The sequence below is a fragment of the Branchiostoma belcheri genome, unplaced genomic scaffold (assembly GCF_001625305.1).
Source record: "Branchiostoma belcheri isolate BF01 breed outbred unplaced genomic scaffold, Haploidv18h27 scaffold52, whole genome shotgun sequence".
Taxonomy (NCBI): Eukaryota; Metazoa; Chordata; class Leptocardii; order Amphioxiformes; family Branchiostomatidae; genus Branchiostoma; species Branchiostoma belcheri.
The window spans coordinates 1,055,988-1,074,923 of NW_017804154.1; the positions used below are offsets into that span (position 1 = coordinate 1,055,988).

At 38.5% G+C, this 18,936-nt stretch overlaps 2 protein-coding genes across 2 annotated transcripts in view; one reads left to right on the top strand and one right to left on the bottom strand.

The window, feature by feature from the left end:
- Nucleotides 1-55: 55 nt before the first annotated feature.
- Nucleotides 56-16,054, bottom strand: LOC109480712 (ras-related protein Rab-23-like). The gene is made up of 7 exons (XM_019782948.1): nucleotides 15,730-16,054; nucleotides 9,317-9,528; nucleotides 7,962-8,047; nucleotides 5,215-5,371; nucleotides 4,701-4,783; nucleotides 4,153-4,236; nucleotides 56-3,612 (listed from the first exon to the last, which is right to left on the bottom strand). The coding sequence occupies exons 2-7, from the start codon at nucleotides 9,469-9,471 to the stop codon at nucleotides 3,464-3,466; spliced, it is 714 nt and encodes a 237-aa protein (XP_019638507.1). The 5' UTR covers nucleotides 9,472-9,528; nucleotides 15,730-16,054; the 3' UTR covers nucleotides 56-3,463.
- Nucleotides 16,055-16,306: 252 nt separating this feature from the next.
- Nucleotides 16,307-18,936, top strand: part of LOC109480662 (ubiquitin carboxyl-terminal hydrolase 14-like) — a 13,801-nt gene continuing 11,171 nt past the window's right edge. Inside the window, exons 1-6 of the mRNA XM_019782891.1 lie at nucleotides 16,307-16,401; nucleotides 16,930-17,075; nucleotides 17,416-17,451; nucleotides 17,714-17,818; nucleotides 18,124-18,227; nucleotides 18,348-18,406. Of these exons, the coding sequence (XP_019638450.1) occupies nucleotides 16,386-16,401; nucleotides 16,930-17,075; nucleotides 17,416-17,451; nucleotides 17,714-17,818; nucleotides 18,124-18,227; nucleotides 18,348-18,406 (466 nt within the window). The 5' untranslated portion in view covers nucleotides 16,307-16,385. The remainder of the gene's footprint in view (nucleotides 16,402-16,929; nucleotides 17,076-17,415; nucleotides 17,452-17,713; nucleotides 17,819-18,123; nucleotides 18,228-18,347; nucleotides 18,407-18,936) is intronic.

Sequence of the window (18,936 nt, forward strand, 5' to 3'; positions counted from 1 at the left end):
GGTATTTCTTGCATAATGATGGAGGCCAGAAATTAATGCAAAGCACACTCAGTTCATCAGCATACATGTAGATATAATGTGGGCATGTCCATTGCAAAACATAAGAAATCTATATATTTGTTTCAAACAGGTGGTATTCATGTGTCCTAATGATCAGGTGGTTCTTTAATTACAAACAAGTGGCTCCAGAGAGCCAGTCACATACTATATCAAATTAAGAAGCACTGGTTCATATATGATGTATGCATGTTGTGCACAGGAAGTTATTATATTACAAGAACATTTCCAAGCTGGAAATTTACAATTCTACAGCAACTAAATAGGCCTTGTGTTTGTTAAGTCTTGAACCAAAATCTGCAGAAATACGAATGCATTTAAATGGCTGCATGCATGACATAAAATGGGCATAACATACATATACAGGAAACATTGTGTTGGTACAATTTCAGAGAAGCATGAAAGAGGTGGTTAGAAAATCAATTGAGGGCTGAGCAGTTGGTCAAGTACAGTTGGTGCACTTTTAAGTCTCATCACATCTTACAAACAAATCAACACATTAGACCATGTGCATAAAGTCCTAGTCTCCGATGTGATGTACATTTTTGTACTTGATCAAAAAAGTCATGGCTTCTTTTCTCCTAGGTTCTTAAATCCATAACATTGCCAAAGCCTGTGCTACTCTCTTAACACAGAGTACCTGGACTTAAAACTAGCCCTAGTAAAATAACATGGAATTTCAGATGTAAAGTACATGGCTAACATTATACAGGGCAAAGGTCTTTAAAAAATCACCACCTCGACACAGACAGACAGGACTTGAAGAACATTGCATAAAGGACTAACATACAGAACCAAGTCCTTATACTGGTACAATTAGTACAGGGATGTAAAGTTAAATAGCAGCAGTAGAGTAAAATACCTATAGATGACACTGCAAAAATAGTAAAATCAATGACAGTTCCTATCTACATGTACATAGCTGAAGCCAGGTCACTTAACATGGCACAGGTGGAGACCACACTTCTTCCTGATAAGGTATCAATGCCCTGCTCTCTTAGTTATCATTTCAACACACATGAAGTTTCTGATACATTTCATGGATCTTAAATCATTTTTTTCATACTTCCAAGAGTTAGTCATGTCACTTTGGGCTGTCAGAGAAAATGAGGCATTGACCAACAAAGAAATTCAGCACATTGGTTTGAAAGAAGTTATCCTCACATTGAAGGGTATGGTCTTTTTTTCATTTAACTTTTTTAATAGTCTATATACTAGTAGCAGAATTGAGAATACCAGGTAGTCAGAATACCTGGTAGTCCTTGGTTGGGATGTAAGATTATGTGGACCATTATCTTAATAGAATTTATATCTCAAAATAAAAAAAAACACATCCCATAGCATCCTCTTTGGTGTCCTTGCATTATCTTTTTTATTTTTGATGAGCCAATATGAAAATTAAAGCTTTGATATTCAGGAACAACTTTCACTGTTTTAACTCAGGCAAAGGTATATCACAAATACTATGACTGTAGCTTCAACCCAATGTGACATCTTACAAAGGTCCTGTAGCACTTTTTAGTGGCCACCTAAAATGTAGTTGTACATACATCAGTATCATCCCATGAATTAGTTACAAAATAATGCAAACATTCTAAAAACAAATGTTTACACATTTAAACTTTTAAAAACACAGCTGTTTTTCTAGGGGGATCTGTCAGTGTAATCCATACAGGGAGTGGAGATTGGATAAGCTTGCTTCATAAAACTTTTCATGATCATGTATATATGGTCATAAGGTGAAAAGAACGATATATTTCCATAACCAGTAAATGACTTCACAAGTTGTCGCCGAGAAGTAAAGGAAACTGTGACAAAACTGGATCTCCTGAGTGCCAACTTACCATCCCCCCCCATACCACCCTCATATGGGATTAACACTGACAAATGCAGCCAACCATCCTAACACAAGTGGCCTTGTCTACCTAGGGTTCATTAGTAATCAATCAGTCACCACATACATACAGCATATCAAAATATCATCTTTACACAAGAAAGGAAGATTTCTCTTCTCCTTACTATCTATATCCCTCCTTGTGAGAAACCTCATGTTTTACAATCTCATTGTCAAGGATGTTGCATTCATTTTTTTAACATTTACACTTTGGACAAAAATGGTCCCAGGGACAGGCCAACAACCCAGAGTCCTTCTTAAGACTTTGTTTCCACCTTACCCTAAAATGTGATGTGGAATAGTCCAAACTTGATGTGCTTTTTGTAAAACTGCAATAATTTGTACCATATAGTGTGATACTCCAAAGCACTCTTTCTTTGTTATGACAGAATTGGTACTTAATAAATCCCGTGAAATTGGCAAACTGCTTGGAAAAAAATTTATGTAAACACTTGGACGGAAAGGACCACAAAGTGTCAGGCTTACCTGCCATTTTTCAACACTGTGTATTCATGAACAAGAAAACAAAACTGCCAATCAAAATACCCCCACTACAACCAGGGTCATGTGTTTTGAAAATCACCAGAAATTTGCCATTAGTGGAATGTCTCCATTTGGAACTACATGTATCAATGCAAATGCATAATTTGAAAATTCATCTGGTTAAGAAAGTGCATCATTTGGTCCTAAAATTTTCCTCAGTATAGTTACTTCAAACAAAAAGAAGACTTTTAGAATTTTCCATCTTCCTATCAGCTTGATAAAAGTCACGACGTCATAGGTTAGTTATTGAGGATAATCTCTCAAAACATTGTTTTGTTTTGTTATTGTTTGGGGGCCTGTTGTTTCATGTTATTGATCTCAAGGCTCAAATGGGTCTACCTTTCTGTCCATCATGCCACCATAATAACTGGGAAAGATGTGGAGAGATAGGTGTGGTTCTTGTACTGCAGTATCTGGGTCCACCATGAAATCACCTGTACCAGACTGGTAAGGCTTCTCTCAACACATCCTAAAGTCACTTTTGTTCATACAATAAACCTAACGTACAAACTTAACTGGTCCCAATGCTGCTTGAACACAGCTTCAAAGTCTGATTTACACCTGAATAACTACTGACTTTTCATTCATGTGGAATGTACAATCAATTCAAATAAAAAATAACTGTTTTTATGAATGTAATCAAAGAATTAGACATTACAAGATGACTGTATAATAAGTACATTGTACAAAATGTGGGACAACTGCACTTTTGTTTTATAGTTGCATAATAAAAGGTCCTCACAAAAACTCTCACAGCAACTAGTATTAAGCTTACAGCACATGTACAAAAGCTTGGTATGCAAATGTTGCAGCCTTGTTCCTTGAGAAGCCTTTTAGGAGCCCAATATTCTTGGATATATTTTGTACACAGAGGTCTCTCTGGAAAATAAGAATCCAATTATCCAATTATCTGATCTGAATGCAGCATTGAATATGACGGGCCTGTGTGTGGGAGGGGGGTACAGGGCATCACAACAGCTGGCACTTCCCCAGCATGGAGAGGGGGTTCTTCTTCCCGTGGGTTCTGCGCTTGTTGGGGCCCGACAGCTGGATGGTCCCATTGTCCTCCTTCTTCTTTGTTGAGGAGTTGGCATTGCTAGTCACAGTGTTGAACATGCCTGTGGGATTGAAGGGATGGAAGAGGATGCGGATACAATAATCTATCATTTTTTTGCAACAAAATGATATAAAACATCTACATGTACTTCCTTTCCTCCAGTCCTGTCTTGTCCTCCTTACTCTCTTCTCACTTCCTAGCTCTCTTTGATTCCCTTAACATGTACATACATGTATATTTTCAGTGTACCCCCTTTCCTTCCCTTCTTCATAGTCATTATTTTTTTGATTAAACAGATATTTGAAGTTAATCTTGTACTTAATCCCATCTTCATGTCTGAGGGTCAGAGTCTGCACTGATCTATGGTTACAATGTATATGTACATGTATTAATATTAAATTTCTAAACTTCCATCTTTCAAGACTTCCAAACATAAAGTGACCACTGTCTTTCCCCCTTTCCCAATCTCTTCTTCCCACACCCAATTTCCTCCTCTTGTCTGCCTTTCCCTGCAAAACACTTCAACTCATACATTACTTTCTCCCCCCACCCCACAACCCCCACCCCCACCACCCTCACCCCTCCAATGTTCAGGACGTACCGATCTTGGGCTGGTTGGTCTGTGGCTCCTCCTCCACCATGGCCTGGACCCTCTCCAGGTACTTGTCAGCCAGATACCTGAATACTGGAAAAAGGATGCAGAAACATTGACATGGACTCAGCCATTCAGCACAGAACTGTGTCGCTTTTCAAGACTGAGAAGTACTGATCTTCTGATGCCCTGTTACATCTTCCTGACAAGAGGGATCTACGATGATCAACTGTTGTCACCTGTTAAGTATTTCAACTGGGCAATATTACTGTGTGTTCTTCTGTTTGTCTGCTATCACATTGTTACCACTGTGTTTTCCTTAAATTGTTATCAAACAACAATTAGTTGTTGAATTAGTCCTTATCAAGTGTTCAGTCTACAATGTAGTATATTCAGCCCAGAAAACCAGCCTCTACTGCCTCTTGAGACAAGATATGAGATAACATGGTTGTAAAGCAATATTGGAACAGACAAGAGGTAAGCAGTAAATGACTGTCAACATTTGTAGACAAGCACCAATTTCTGTCCCATTTAATCTGCAATATCGTCTTACTTACCGTCGTCAACATTAAGATTATCCTTGACAGATGTCCGGTAAAACCTAAGTTTGAGCTTTTTTGCTAAGGTGTCTGCTTCTTCCCTGCAAGAAATAAACAAACACACGTCACCTCCAGCTAAACTGTATCATCTCAAAATTTGCAATAATCACAACCATGATTCATAATAATTCTCAAAACATTTCATTGTAGATTCTCAACGTGGTCAACAGAACTAGAGTGTACATCTTGCTAAATACTAAACAGTAGCATGGATACCAGCCTTGTTAGTTTTAGTATGATCTCTTGGTCACTTCCCTTCCAAAAATTAGAGTCTTGTACATACATGTATTCTATCTGTCTGGTCCGGTCCTTTTGGCAGGGAAGTGACAGATAGAGCATACTAAAGTAAAGCTAGAAAAAAGCTGGCATACTGGCTAGCTAAACAGCCCCGTGTCCAAATCTGCATGGTCTAGTGAGCCCTGACATTTCTAAAATTAAACCAGCCTTACATCTAACAGCCAATCCTACTTACGTCTCTACTTTGGCATCCTCTAGCAGGTCGATCTTGTTCTGTACAAGAACCGTAGGGATGTCGCCACACTCGTCCTCTACCTTCCCCTTCCAGGACTCTATCGCCTCGAAGGACTGGCGGTCTGTTGTGGAGAAGACTAGCACACATGCCTGAGCACCTGAGGAAGAGGGGGAAAAATCAGAAATTTCAGACTTCCTGGAAGAATGCAATCCTTGTCTTCCCACATGTCAACCTTTTAATTCCTGCTGGCTCCCTCCCAGATTTTGCCAGACCTTTGACCTCTACCTATTGGCAACTGTATAAGTCCTTTTCATCAGGCCTTGGTGGAAATTTAGGTGTGAAGTTATTTACAGTTTGCTCAGGAGGCCTTTTGTACACCACAGAAGTCCTTCAATCTGAGGTACCCTGCAAACATGTACATGTAGAAGGGCACAACTAATCGCAATGAAAAAAGACATTTCAAATCTACAAAAATGTGATCATGGTTACACCTTCTGCAATAGATTGGAAAAATAATTGGATTTCCAACTTTGTATAATGGTTTGTTCTCTTACACTATGTACTAGCATGAAAACCAACAAGACATTCCCCACCATTTCCACTGGCCGCACATACAGAACAAAACCCTCCTTTAAAAATTAAAGAGGCCTAGGACAGATCTATCTGGCTGAGGAATTAAAATACTGTGTTTTTAAGAGGTTACTTGAATGTTCAAACTTTTCTGATTGACATGAGCTTGAGTTTCTTGATGTTTCATGTACAGAGAGGCCTTCTTACCACACAGGGTCATTTGTACCAAAGCCCTCAGATGTGTATACAGGCTGTGTTAAGTTGTGAATGGGTCAATGGGCCCCTTAAGGTTTAAGTAGGAGAACCTATAGAAGTAACCAAACTGTTATCTGTTAGAAGAGGGGGAAAGTTTGTAATTCTTTTGTAAATGTTCAAGTAATGCACACTGATTTTCACACCATGTTTGGTGGTTTGTTTGCAAAAGCTCTCAGAGGCTCAAAATTCTGGAATGAAAAGAAAAATCAGTGCAGGATGCAAAGAAAGAATTATTGCTTTTTCTCTCTCTTGCAATGTGCTTACAGAAGCAGTAGTGTCTGGTGTTCCACTCGTGTGTGTAACATGATTTTATTGGCTCACAAATAATTCAGGAAGCCGAAGGTTAAGGGCCTCTGATGAAATTTTATGACACCCACGGCCTCTTAAGTCATATTCACTCAGGGCCTGCAGTAGACAGCAGACCTTCATAAAATATTTACAGACGGTTGTGCTAGCCTGCTCGGCCTCGTAAATAAGCGACAAGCTAAGTGATGGGAATATAACATGTCTTATTTTGACTGTACATATGAATTTGGGTGATTTTGATGTTACTCAAAGCAGACACAGTGGTGAGAGTAAGTAATTTAACCTTAGGCCTGCTAAGGTGGCCATTTGGTGCCAAATTTGTATTTTATGGGGTTAGGTAGGAGGTAGAAGGTTAACAGGGTTTGCAGTGACCTGATAAACTTTAAACTGCCTGAGGCAAATTCTTCTGTTGCTGAACATATTAGTATTCAAACAACATGCCTTTCTCCTAGCAACGACTGTTGATACAACATAGCTTCACTCTACACTTCATGCTTGACTTGTTTACATTGTTCAACTTGGCAATAACAACAATAATGAGGGCTGATTTAGCAAAGACATGTCTGTACCTTCATTTTTATTCTTAATACATGAGCTCAGCCTCTTGCCAAATGAATACATTTTGAATATTCACAATTCTAGCAAATTTAATTTCATATCCTACTCTGGTTCGCTATTGAAAATATTAGGCCAAATCAATTAAATTTGTTGGTTCTTGACTGTAAAAAACTAAACTGGAACTGTGGAAGAATGACATGAAAATACAGTCTTGGGAAATGCCTGAACTTTAGTACAGTGCATACAGTTTTTGACAGTAAGCATGGTCACTTGGTCAGATTTACGTTTTTCTCTCAGTCCTCTGTTTTCTACCTCGTCCATCTTTCGAAAATCTTACTTCAGATTCGAATATCCAAAAACCAAGGAAAAATAAATTGGTGTTTCCTAATGTAAGCAGTGTACACAGGAACATACTTGGAGAGACCAGCTACTTACCCTGCAGGACCTGTGCTTTGTTTACCTGGGCAGGTGTGGACAAGAGGAGGACCAGAGGGATTTCATGACAGGGTCAACACACTTCAAAAGGTTTGGGTTTGCTCCCAGAATTCCTTTGATGCTGCAGGGCCCTGACTCTTTCAGTATTCTAATCAGGTTCTCTAACCAATGGCACACCCAGACTTTGGAAGCTTTTCTAGTAATCCCCTTTTTAATGCCATGGCTACAGCCTTGGCTGCAATATTTTCTAAGTGGCAAAAATGCATTCCAAACCAATAATATATGACATTGTTTCTATCAAACAAGCCAATTTATTGTTTTTTCTCTTGAACATGGTCCATGTATACATGAAAACAGTATACATGACAAATATTAGGCGTAGTGTAAACATAAGATATACTATAAATGGATCTACTTTTGCAGTGGTTTTATTTCAAGGTTTGCAGAAAAGGGAGGTTTTCCTGGAGGTTTTCCTAGTTGAAAGAAGTCTTTATATATGAGGTGTCATGATTTCACATAAATAGGACATCACAAAAAATGCAAAAATAATACCACGATGAAATCAAATGCATTTACAGTAAATCAAATCTGTATAACATAGATGATATACACAAATGTCTCACCTCTGTAATATGCTTTAGTGATAGCATCAAACTCTTCCTGACCAGCTGTGTCCCACAGCATTAACCGGATGTCTTCATTGTTCACTCTGAAAAGTCAAGACAAACATGCTATGAACAGAACATAAAGTAAAAATGCCTCTATTTTTGTTCTTTTCCTCTAACTTAGGCTCTAATATTGTCCCATTATGTATGTATGTATTTTGACAAGACTGGATGCTAGTGCCATCTGTTTATACAGCGAATTTGTCTTTTTACTTTGGAAGAAAATGAAATAAATATCATATACAGTCTAGAGAAATGATGAGTTGCTGGCCAGAACACAATATACATGTAACAACATGTACATGTATTTAGCTTTCTTTTTATGTTCAGTGTAACAAATGTTTTGGTTAATTATGTTTACAACACCCCATATTACCTGTGTTACAATATTCTATTATGCTTTATACACTGCATTTTCTATGTGCATACTTCAATCAAAGAATGTTGACAATTTTGCATTGCTGTTAGTCCAGAGAAAATATTTTGCTGAAAAACGTATCACGTTACTTGCCAGCATTAAGATCATTAAAATTTTGTTCCACCAATTTTGTAAAGCATGTATCATTAAAATTCTAGCAGCTTGCAATTTTGTGCTGTGGATGTCTGGAAGCACCATTCAAATGGAAAAGCATCCCTGTGGTTGCAGCTATCTTCCAGCAGTGAGAATACAGCAGGTGTTACTGAACCGTGATCACACAGGTCACATAGCACTGTGAACCCTGCTACCTGGATACCTGAGAATGTTGTTACACAAACTATGCTTGATACATACCTAGTCACTTTGGAAAACAGCTGGGTAAAGTTGCGTAGGAAATTCAATTACAGGCAAATACTATACATCTACATTGTACCAGCAGTTCAGAAAATCTTCTAGTGTATACATGTATATATTATTATTAAGGAGTTCAGGTAGTACTAGTAAACAGGAAAAAAGACCTGTCTAACTTATAATGAAAAATTTACAGATAGATATGCAATTTTACATATTGTAATTATCACTGATATGCCTATGCCTTTGGCTATGAGATTATATTAGTCATAAAGGAAGAAATATGCAAGTAATCTAGACCCAATCAAGCAAACAGTGGAAGGACTGAAGTCCAGCACTAATGACTGACCAAGCTAAATTCTTCATGCGTATTCATTTACTTGTCCTGGCTTACTGACTCAATCAATCATTTGCACCATCACATACCTATAACCAACTGTTACAGCTATGTAGTGCACTACAGTGTGTGATTTTTTAACGATTCATCTGCTTCTTTAACTATCAACCACAAAGATCACATCAACAAATATTCCAAAGATCTTACTCTATTTGTCTTTCTAGGAAGTCCACCCCGATTGTTTTCTTGTAGTCCTTGGTGAAGATGCCTTTACAGTAGCGCTGGATCATGCTGGACTTCCCCACGGCACCATTGCCGACCACGACAACCTTGATGGCTGTCTCTACATCCTCCTCCCGCATGGCTGCTGACCTCACGACTGCACCACGATCCAAGACTTCAGGCTGCACGTCTCATAGCTGGAGAAACAACAACAACTACAAGTTAACAACTACCTGCAGTCTTAAGCTACATGTACATACCTGAGTATCATAAATTACAACTCATAAGTTTGGCTTGAGTTGCCAGATATCTGAAATATTATTATAACATAGTAAAAAAAATCAAAACTGCCCAGGAAGACTACAGTTGTAAAAAATCTACCAGTAGTCTATACATATATGGACGGGCAGTTACTACAGACCGTCACGATTCTTAAGTACATGTTATGCTTAATAATCACTTTTCAATGAATGTAAATTAGAAATTTGTATTAGAAATTAGAATGGAGATTGAGAATCACATTCAACTGCTCAAAGAAGGATATAAAATTGCTGAGAAACTGCCAAGTGTCATTAATGTTTAATGAAGGGCAAACAGTCTTGCTGAGTGGGTAAACGGCCATTACAGGACAAATTTCAAGTCAATGCAGAAAACCTGAGAAAGAAAAGGCTTCTTTATTACTGGTTACAGTTGGACAAGTATAACAAGTTGGACACTTTTGTTAGTTGTGATAGAAAGTAGTACATGTACATTGTACCTGCATACACATAGATAATTGTTGATACAATGGCCCTATCCCTGATTTTAGGGAGCTCAGTGCTTACACTAGGCACAATATTATAGATGACATATTCTTGGTATTAGATGACTAATGTCAAAAACTGCAATAGATAACAGACATCACATAAAACCTGTCTGGAACCCAATTTAGGCAGTGTTTCCGGCTTCCTTCTCATGTACAAGTCCTGTTATTACATCCATGCATCATCTCACCTTCCTGTCAAGTGGAATTTGGAAGGCAGGACGGCAAAATCTTTGGCCTTTCAGCCAAGATAAAAGATCAAATACTAGCCGCAGACAAGCCTGACATTAAGCTCCCTGCACTTGTAAGCCAAGGCTATCTAATCATCTCATATTGCTGCCTCAAACCATCAACATCAATTTTATTTATATTCAAATTTACAGCAGCCCTGTTCAAACCAAAATGGACATCTGCCTTCAGCTGCTCTTTTTCCAAGTTGCCATGACAACCATGGTGGACCTATACAACATCAATGGCATTTTGATAGTTGCCATGGCAATGTGTCCATAATATCATTACGTTACCACAACAGAAACTGATTCTTGGCAACACATCACTATTCAGTGTAGTCAGGAAATGGCAATACGAGATGCTATGGGTACTTTGATCAGTCATTGGGGAAACCAAGGACATTGGGGAAACATAACGTTCGTGTATTTGTAGCATCAAATGGTGGCATCATATCTTATTATTTTTAAACCCATTTTGTGCCTACATATGCATTGACTATGCCATCATTATCTCTCAGACAGTCAGAGTCTGTCTTTGCTTCTTTATTTAATTACTTTTTAATGGCAGCAACTTTACTTCAAGTTCAACATTAGCCTGGTTACCAAACCTAGTAGTATAGCTCCCAAGTCCTACATCCTCTACGCTATTTGCAGAGAGGAGCTAAAATTTATTTGGTAGCCAGGCTAGTTCAACATACATACCTTGACTTTCACACAAGCAATCTTAATCAAACATGGATGCTTTTCATCTTTCTTGGATCAGTAGCTGTTTACACACCATTTTATTTTTTCAGAATATGTGGACATACAATGTATACATACATGTTGTACATCTCACCCCGGTATGACCTGTACCCTCCAGACATGACATCTGGCCTTTGTTCCATATACTATTGTTATTTTAATCTGCTAAAAACACCTTCTACGTTCTACCACCTTCATTCATAGGAAAGTGTCATTATGTGCACGTCTGAGCTATTAGTCAAAACTGTAATGGCAGTCACCTGGCCACTGTGCTCATATTTCTTCAGTCCCTTAAATCCCTCCATTCAATTGGCACCAGCATCACAGATCCATTGGTGGTCACTACAAGTCACTTTCACTTATTGATCTAGGTCTGATGAGCATTATCCGTCTAGTGGTCACCTGTGCACAGTGGCCACTCAATATGTACTCAGTATTTTGGGGATTTGTTATTATTTACATTAAACTTACCAAGATCAAACTGATTACTTTTACAATCTATTTCAACAGTTCCAGCAAACTTTTTCTTCTTCTTCTTTTTTTGTAACAATACTTTTTTATATAAAAACTTCCTATGATGAAATGAAATATAAATACAGCCCAACCCAACCCAACCCAGCCCAGCCTACTGCATCGCACATTGCTTGACTATAGAAATCTAACTTAGCTCCAGGATATAAGGATACTAGTTAATTTCACTGCTCAGTGAGGTTTCTGACCAATGCAGAAGAGTTTGATTCCTACATGTACAGATGGATTAGACACCTAAACTCTAATTTATATAAAGATACAATTTTATCTCTTAGTCTTACTCCTAGATCTATCTATTACATGCATATGTATGACATATTGAAGGCAACTTCATTCACAGACAACACCTAAAAGACCTTTTGGCAACATGATGGACCACTACCTTGCCTCATCATTTGTGTGTATGATATGTAAATTATTATTGATAGCCACTTGCAGAGTATGGCAAGTATGTAAAGCAATTAAGCACACGCAGGAGACCTACAGTGATACCATGCCTGCAAGGTCATCCCTTACAACCTTCCCAAACCAATCTGTACCTGTGAACAGGTTTACACATTGTTGACTCTGCACATATCTCATCAGTCAACTCATACAGAACATGTCCCTGAGAGTGAGACATCCACATAGAGCTTCCTCATTACTGACAATACACACAACTGGGTTAAATTGTCCCCTGGGTCTCTCTGGGAAAATGAGCTACAGACAGACAGAACTACTGACTATAGCGTGTAGGGTCTAGGAAAAAATGTCATGTTTCTGCCAAGAAATTGCATTTGTAGTTCGTACAAAGTCAGTTATACCCTGAGTTATACATAGATAAACTGTACTTGTTGGAACAATTTGTGTTGAAAAGCCCTTTATACCTACTGACCCATTTTTTCAGCACACTAATTGGAAACACAGTACTGATTTTCCTAGACCTTAGTGCCAAAATAATGGGCGCCAAATGAATGTCACATGATGATGGATTGGGTCTAAAATCATTCATGCCTCAGCTTATGTCACATTTTTAGATTCTCAAATTAGATTATCCCAGAACATACTGGAACCATTAGATTACTGATATATAGACATCTAATGAGAAAAATTGATTACAGTATTATGATAGATCTAGTTAAAAAAATGAGATAAATTATTTAAATAAGTTTTGTCTATAACACAGTACATATGGTACATTGATAAAGGCAGACAACGGGAAAGATTTAAAAATGATGAATGAAGAGAATGAATTTAATATAAGCAGAGTAATGAGAAAACTCAGTCAGCAGAAAAAGAAGGCAGAGGACAGAAATCAACCAGTGCAGTTTAAAGATGTTTGAATGATAGAATGTCAAAACACAAAACATATTTCTTCAGCTATGATTCTCTTGTAAGTCCATAATACTAGATACAACATAGCCCAATGTGATATATTACAGACATCACATTGGCTGATTGGCACCTTCCACACTTTTTCTTGACATAAAAGCTGTTGCCATGATGGTATGCACTCTAAAATATCAGATTTCTTTCCGATCACTGGCCCAAATCAGACTACTGTCCAGAGAAGAGATCAGATTCTAGTGCCATAGCATGGTGGCTGACATTGCCAGTGTTGATACTCTACCTTGTTCTTCATTACTCTGTCAATAACTCTTGGTGTCCCCGTTAAGGTGTTAATTTGAGATTCATTAACTTCACCAAACAAAAGCAAGTCCACAGTGGCAAGGCACCTGCCCCCTTCCTATTCACTGGATACAAAATAAAAGAGCTTTCATTACCATCCAACCAATGAATGAGTGTCCTCTTAGAACAAGTTACAGCCAACTCTTATGCAATATAATACTTAGCTCAAGAGAGATAATCCCCTGTACCAAGGCACAAAGTCCCTCTTATACAAATCATAATCATTTAACTGTATACAACAGCCAGTCTTATGGTGTAATATTATGTTACAATTTTTCCTTTTGAGCCATTTTCTTTTGACCAGTCTGACTGCCTAAAACTCTAATTGGCTATTTCTTTTCTCCTGCCATGTTGTTTTTTCTACCAATTTCCTTGTTCAAATGTCATGTCACGACACCTGCTGGTGCAGTTTTCTTTTTTCAATTTTCAGACCCCTCCTCAAAAACACCATACCTCATGGAGGTGGGGAGGAACTGGGTTAAATGTAGATATGAATGACAGCTGGGAGAAACATCTGGAGAAATTTATATTAATAGCATTACAGATCTTCTGTCACATACAAATTAATGTACATTTGAGCAACCATGTATACTCTGACCTCAGATTAAATCTGTATTGAATATCAAATACTACCACAAAAACACAGGGATTACTTAAGGTGTTTATACTATGAGCAAAGGACAATGAGGTCTGTATGTTTGCGTGCTTACTAAGCTACATCTATCAGGTTGATGAGTTCACCTGTGTTATGCCAAACCGCACAGACAGACACATGTATATGGGCGGTAACGCCCTTCATATGGAACTGCTTTTCAGTGCCAATGCCACAATGCCAATATGTGACAGTGTATTGGAAAATTAGTGTTACATGTAAAAGATGAAATACTGGTACAGATCCATGTAGAGTTGATATTCAAAGACAAAACTACCAACACATTGAACTAGATCAACATTTTGTCAGTTGTTTCAAACCTTCGAACATTCACTCTTAATGAGCAGATAACCATTGGGAAACAAATGTAATCACCGCACCACTGTTGTTAGGCTTCCATCGGAAGTACAATACCAGGCCCCACCTATGCTGCAGACGTGGCATCATTTCACCACTGTAACCTTCATTAAGGGATTTGGGACAGATATCTACTGACACCGCTGCTGCCTAGTGAGCACTTGGATGCTCCCAAAATTGGAGCTGTGCTTTTATTCCCAAAAAATGAATTTCAAGCCCTACATACGGATACAATAGTAAGAAGCCATCATTCATTCTATTACACAAAGATCTTATCAAAATCAGTACTGTTCAAAATATGAATCCTGAAATTCAGATGCTGAATTTCCTTCTGATTGTGCCATACTACAAGTTTGCTTTGACCATGCAGGGTTGCAGGAATGTGAATTCAACAGGCTTGTCTCGATCATGATGATGTATTGTTGAAATTAGGAAAAAATGTTGATGGACAGGCTAATGTGATAAGGGAACTGATAACAGATAAGGCAGGGAGAAGCAACAGGATATTGGGAGGGTGGCCATCATCAGCTTATGTTGTATACTGGAATATGAGATATGTAGGGGTGGTAGGGGCACAGTGGTGGTGGTTTGGAATTCCCATTCAGTTGGCCCTTTAAAATCAAACATATCATATATGTATGAAAAGTGCATTTATCATCAATATTGACAAATTGTGAAATTTTGACAAGCAATAAAATACTAGTACGGTCCACAACAAACATGTTTGTTTGCATATGTCCATGACTACTGTATGCCACATCTGATACACTTCCCTGCTATGGTCAACTACAAAATACAGTACTATAATTTGTGGTTTCAATTATGAGCACAACTCAGTTTCAACATGTGCATATGCGTAACGTACATGGAATTTCGGTCACACATGAGTAAAATTTATGCAGAGGTGCACAATGAATTTTATCCAGCCTACTCTATCACTATGGCATAAGTTGCGGTAAACTGTTCTAATCCCTGTGATAATGATTGACCATCTCCCTTACATCCTAATCCATCATTTGGCACTGGGCAACTGGTCGACCGTCTGCATAACGAATCAATCTGTTATTGTTTCTTTGGGAACGGAAAACGTGACTAGTAATAATGCCAAGCGAGGCTGCACCGATAGTTAATCAGTACTTTTGCCATCTGCTAGAAATGGCACGTATTCCTCGCTAATAGACTGGATTTCTGATCACGATTCACTTCGTCACTGTCAGTAGTTAGCAGGAAAACTTCACGACAGGGACGGATAAAAAAGAGATTTGAGTTTGGGCGTCAGGAGGAAATAATTCTTCCTGGTATTCGGGTAAACAAAGCCTGGTCACAACGTTTGGGTGTGATTGAGGACATGTGCGTTGCTTTATACTAACAGAGTACAGATACAAGCACAACGACAGGGCGAAGCGACACTTACCAGATGAAAGATATTCTGCAAACTTCCGTCACGGTCTGTTGCGAGACGCAGGTCTTCCTCAACTCAAGTCCGACCGAGAGACCGCGGACGGGCACTGACAACTTCGTCCACACTTTGCCGGTTCCAGTTCTCTCTTCTCCGGACAAAACTTTCGCTAGAACTACGCTAAATACTCTCTCCTCTATCTAAAGTAAGGCTGGGAATGTGAAAGTGGTCTGAAAGGCTACCAACGGCGCGACAAACGAGTTAGAAACGCTGAGGATCTGCTTGACTTCCCTCCTCACGATCTGAATTTTTCTTGGTGTACCTAAAATCACGTGACTAACACTAAGGGCCGCTCGGATTCGGACTGTCGCACTTGTTATGAGGTGATGTCCTTTTTACAACAGAAAAACACTTTACAAACGTCTTATCTTGTAAAATCGGATAGACTAAAACACATAAATTTCTATATTACGATAAACATTAGAATGTCAACAATTTCTATATTGTGTATGACCAAAAACAGCAAGTTTAATGTGTCCCTTCCCATGAAATAGTGGCTTATTCTGAGGGTGGTGCGTAATCTCGCGATTCACGAGATTCAGCGTGATCTTCACTTGGTGCATGCGCTGCAGGGACTTCAATTTTTCGCAAATTTTGAAAAGTCAGCCAGCATGCCGGTGTATAAAGGTGGGTTTTTGAGGTGTTTGAAAAAATTGCTGAAGGGTGTCCTGTCGGGAAGAATACGAAGGAATGGAGGAAATTTTATGTGCTGAAATTTGAAGTGTTTGGCCTAGTTTTGAAGCACGTTGCGTTATGTTGTGTAGTATGGGGAGGGGGGCATAAAGAAAACTGTGTGGAGCACTTGCGACTGAGAAAAGGAAAATTATCTCCTGTAACGTCAGTGAATACTCTGGCAAGCCTCTCAAAATCAAAATTATCAATTAAACGAAGGATTTAGTTTCGATAAAAAGGTGAATGAATGATATTTTTCTGTCATTGATTTGACTATGCGCAGGAAAATCTCAAGTTATCATGAATTGATTCTTCTTCTTCTTGATTCTTCTTAAATTTTTAAATGTCTTAGTATCGATCCTGAATTACTCTGGTCTGTAAAATTATGATTTAGGATTTTTTGGCTTGATCAAATTCCGAGCAGCAAGTGGTATAGTCAACACTAGTCATTGATGGAGATTCCCATCCTTTTGTCTTTTTCAGTGAAAGTGAAGTGGCAGAAGCAGAAGTTTGATGACATCGACCTGGACACTGATGAGCCTCCAGAGGTGTTCAAGGCTCAGCTGTTTGCCCTGTCTGGGGTCCAGCCAGACAGGCAGAAAGTCATGCTGAAGGGGTCCACCCTGAAGGTAGAATTATGGTTTTTATGTATGACAATGGCTATTGATAGAGTAAGACTGGTGATTAATAATATGATAATAGCAAAAAAAAGTCCTATAGAAAGACCTGTTAATAGTAGAAAGAAATTCATATTGACAGATTGATTTTAATTGTGGCTGCATAAGGTGTCACTTTAGAAGCATGCATAAGATCAGCCAAAAGACAGTATATGTGTAATGACATACTGCTTCTTTATGAGCTAACCTCTGACTTCATGGAAATGATGTCATTATGTGTAAAATGATTTTTTTTACTCGCATGTTTTCCATCATTGTTAAAGACATGCACTCTCACTGTTTTATCTGCCAGGATGAAGGATGGGAGACCCTTAAAGGACTGAAGAATGTGAGTACAGAAATATGCAAATCATAGTGTTCAGTTGTATAGGAATAATCCAACTAAGAAGTCTTATCTATTCATGAAGAGTCAAATTTAATGATACGGAATCACCATGGTATTCAATTAAATTCAAAATGTCTGACTTTTGAAACAAAATGCATGCACTAATGTGATGCTACATGTTGAGTTGAAACAAAGCACACTTGCAAGTTGATATTCTGTGCTTGTGTTGTAAGTAGCTGAATGGTAAATTTGTCCTATACTATAGGGTGTTACCCTGATGATGATGGGCACTGCAGACGCCCTCCCACAAGAACCAGTGGAAAGGCCCAAGTTTGTAGAAGACATGTCAGAAGCCGAACTCAACAAAGCTGTAAGTTTTAAACTTCTCAGTACTCAAGGATATATAGAGAGGACTTACTGCACATGATGCAAGTCAAGGATGTAGCATTCTTTCTTGTACAAAATGTATATTGAAAAGGTTTTGCTGTACATGGATGCATCATGATACCTGCAACATTTTATAGATTTCTTTTGACTTAACATGTGAAGTACATGATGGCTTAACGTGTGCATGTGTGTGTGCGTGCGTGTTATATACGGTTTACATTAAGTCTTCCACAGTACATATGCTACCTATGTTAGACTTAGATCCTCCTGTGTTATGTTCCCACACAGATGGAGCTGCCAGCAGGTATGACTAACCTGGGGAACACCTGTTACATGAATGCCACTGTACAGTGTCTCAGGAACGTCCCTGAGCTCAAGGAGGTCCTCAAAAGGTTGGTTACATCAGGAAGCAACCATTACATCTCATCTCACTGCTGGGCTTTCAACACATTTTCATTTGTGCATGAACCCCATTTGTTTGTTTGTCTTGATCCAGAAGTCTCTCTTTCCAGGTTCCAGGGAGGATTGAGTAGTTCAGGAGACTTAACTGCAGCACAGTCCATCACTGCAGGTAACAAAATGACCATCTAATCTTCAATGTTCACAAATAATACCACAGTGACTGTTTTATTTGCAGTATAATTTCTCTGTCCTTTATAGACCCTGTTGTTTCATGTCATCTACATTGTATAATTATATTCCATTAGGATCTCCATTTTTCAGTATAAAAGCATAAAGTAGCCTCAATACTAGAGCTGTGTACCGGTACGCAGTACCGATACTGTACCGGAAAAATTGATTAGGTACAGGTCCAAAATACCTAATCCCTCAGTACCGGTACTGTACCTAAACAATTTCACACCAATTTTATGCCTATTTGTGACCTCAAATGTGTAAATAGCTGGTTAACAATGGGTCCCTGTGTAAGGACAGTGTGTTCATGAAAACAAAAACACCTATATTTTATCTGAGCATTCGCCATAAACAAAGAATAAACCTTAACTATCAAGTTTATTTATGTTTTTTTTGTTATTGAAGGAGTTCAGAAGAGCATATAAATTAGGTCGAATTGTTCAGGTACAGGTTCAGGTCCGGACCTGT

Bases quoted from the DNA above. Each gene is read 5' to 3' on its own strand.
- LOC109480712 (XM_019782948.1), bottom strand. From the start codon at position 9,471: ATGCGGGAGGAGGATGTAGAGACAGCCATCAAGGTTGTCGTGGTCGGC. The intron at 4,784-5,214 runs GTAAGTAGGATT...TATTTCTTGCAG, and splicing joins GAGGATGCCAAAGTAGAGAC to GGAAGAAGCAGACACCTTAG. The intron at 3,613-4,152 runs GTACGTCCTGAA...TCAATCCCACAG, and splicing joins GACCAACCAGCCCAAGATCG to GCATGTTCAACACTGTGACT.